Source organism: Equus caballus, chromosome X (genome assembly GCF_041296265.1).
Source record: "Equus caballus isolate H_3958 breed thoroughbred chromosome X, TB-T2T, whole genome shotgun sequence".
Lineage (NCBI taxonomy): Eukaryota > Metazoa > Chordata > Mammalia > Perissodactyla > Equidae > Equus > Equus caballus.
In genome coordinates this window covers 20,711,216-20,713,419 of record NC_091715.1, presented here as the reverse complement: position 1 = coordinate 20,713,419, position 2,204 = coordinate 20,711,216, and the positions used below count along the sequence as shown (strand labels likewise).

Here is a 2,204-nt window from a genome sequence, read left to right as displayed (position 1 = left end):
ATTTATATTTACCCAGAAGTTACTCATGTGGAAAAGGAACAAAAAGAAGATACATATTTTGTTAAAACTAATCTCACCTCAACCCCTCACTACTTAAAAGATTAAATGCTCTTTTAAAACTGTAAGAAGATATACATTTTGTTCCCTCCAGCTCCTACTATTCTCAACTATTTAGAAGGTTGACTGCTCTCTTCAAACCCAAAGCGAAAAACCTGCCCCAGACCTCACTAGATGTGGGAGGAGCTGCAGGACTTGGCCCTAGAAGGGGCAGTGGCCTTGGCAATATTGGCAGCCCTGGCTGCGAATTTCACTCCTGCTCTCTCTTCCTCATCTCTCAAAGCCTCCTCATACAGGTTTGGGAAGGCAGTAGGGACGGTATCATTGATCTTGGCCAGAACCTCCAGCACCTTCATCTTATTGGTTTCAGCATAGGCTCTGGGGCCCCACAGGAATTCGTAGCATGGAGGATCACTGTTGGGCACCTGCCGGTACTCCAGGTACTTTTCTTGCACGAAATCTTTGGTGATAAGCTTCCTGGGCTCCCCGAAGATCAGGTTCTTTCTCTCAGCATAGACCCCCAACACATTGAGGAATTCCCAGATCTCCTCCTCAGTGGCACGGTTGCCCTTCATGAAGATCACGCCCAGGAGTGTCATCAGGAGACTGGTCTTGGGCAAACCCTTATCACTACTCAGACTTTCATTGCCGAGGAGGCCCAGCTTGCTGACAAGGATATAGACGTGGTTGCTGGGGTCGACTTCCTTCAATTCGAGACCAAAGACCAGCTCCAAGTGCTCAGAGCTTCTCCTGAGGATCTCAGGGAAGTGCTCCTTGTACTTTTTGTTGACAATCTTCAGTAGTGCTGCCTGCACAATGGGCTCCTTCATTTTATACTTCTCCAGCAGGAACTGCACCAACATGCTCACCTTCCTGGTTAGAGGATCTTTGTGAGTGCTCTGAGTGGACGTTGCTGCCTGGGAGGTGCTTGCATTTTGCTCATCTTGGCTCTTGGCACCTTCATCAGATCTGGGGCATGAAACACCTGCATCAGGAGAGCTAGTGACTGGGGCTCCCTGAGGCTCCTGGGGAGTGCCAGCAGCAGGGGAGCTCGGAGGAGTACCCCCAGAAACAGGAGAGGAGGGGGACTCTTCTGCTGCTGCTCCAGTGGCCTGAGCACCCCTGAGACTCTGAGTCTCACCACGGGCCTGACGGCGTTTCTCACGGGCACGGAGCTTACTCTTTTGCCCCCGAGGCATGATGACTCTGATCAGGGACAGCAGGCAGGAGTGTGGGCAGGAGGGCAGGCAATGAGGGCACCTGGAGGAGGGAGAATGAGATGGTGAGCACCTTCAGCAGGGAGATTCCACCTTGGCTTTAACCAAGGCCACCTCTGCAGGGTCCTTGAGGGCACACGGCCCCTGTTTTCCTGGTCAGCCTGTCCCTTGAGAACCTTGTGGAGGAAGTTAAGAGTGAGCCTTGGGCCACAGCCCGACAGCCCTGCCTGGGTGTTACTGGGGTGAAAGCAGGGGCTGGCAGGGAGACCAACATTGTTCAGGGAAAGGAGGGCCTCTCAGTTCACATTCAGAGTCATGAGGACAATTGTTGGCAAGAGTCCACCCCTAGTCCCTTCTGCGGATCTGAAGTTGATACTACAAATTTCCATGGTACCCAGAAGGAAGAGAGGAGCGAGCACTTCAGACCACCCTAAGTTGGGGGCACCCAGTGCTAAACAGCTATGTGAAGGCTCCTCTGTCCTGGGTTAGTTGGGTCCACAGAATGATGAAGAATCCTCACTTTGGCTCTGTGTAGGTCCTGGGACCCTCCCCTCTCCTGACTGGTGGCTGCACCTTCAGAACAAAGCTCTAATCTCCCTTAGACCTGATATAAGAAGTTATGAGAAGTCTCAGTCTGACAGTCTTTTCTTGGGATTTTAAGGATTGACAGGAGGGGTCAGGCCATGTTCTCTCTTGTCCCCTCTCTTCAGGGTGGGTGGTTCCCTGAGTCCTCACTTAGGTTCTGCCTTTGACTGCAGGTACAGCCTGGAGCTCCTCTCTCTTGACCTGAGGGCTATCACACTACTAATACAAGGACCTACTTGAGACTCATTAGGAGGAAGTGAGAGTGACTATGTAGCCACATCTACCAGAGCTTAACCAAGCTTGAAAGTTGCAGCAGACAGGTAGAGGCTCTGTGGTTGACGGCCC

At 51.9% G+C, this 2,204-nt stretch overlaps 1 protein-coding gene across 1 annotated transcript; it reads right to left on the bottom strand.

Moving 5' to 3' along the window:
* Positions 1-227: 227 nt before the first annotated feature.
* LOC100061607 (melanoma-associated antigen B1-like) lies at positions 228-1,311 on the bottom strand. The gene has a single exon (XM_014728868.3). It carries the CDS (start codon positions 1,254-1,256, stop codon positions 228-230), a length of 1,029 nt encoding a protein of 342 aa, XP_014584354.1. The 5' UTR covers positions 1,257-1,311.
* Positions 1,312-2,204: the final 893 nt, after the last annotated feature.

Bases quoted from the DNA above. Each gene is read 5' to 3' on its own strand.
- LOC100061607 (XM_014728868.3), bottom strand. From the start codon at position 1,256: ATGCCTCGGGGGCAAAAGAGTAAGCTCCGTGCCCGTGAGAAACGCCGT.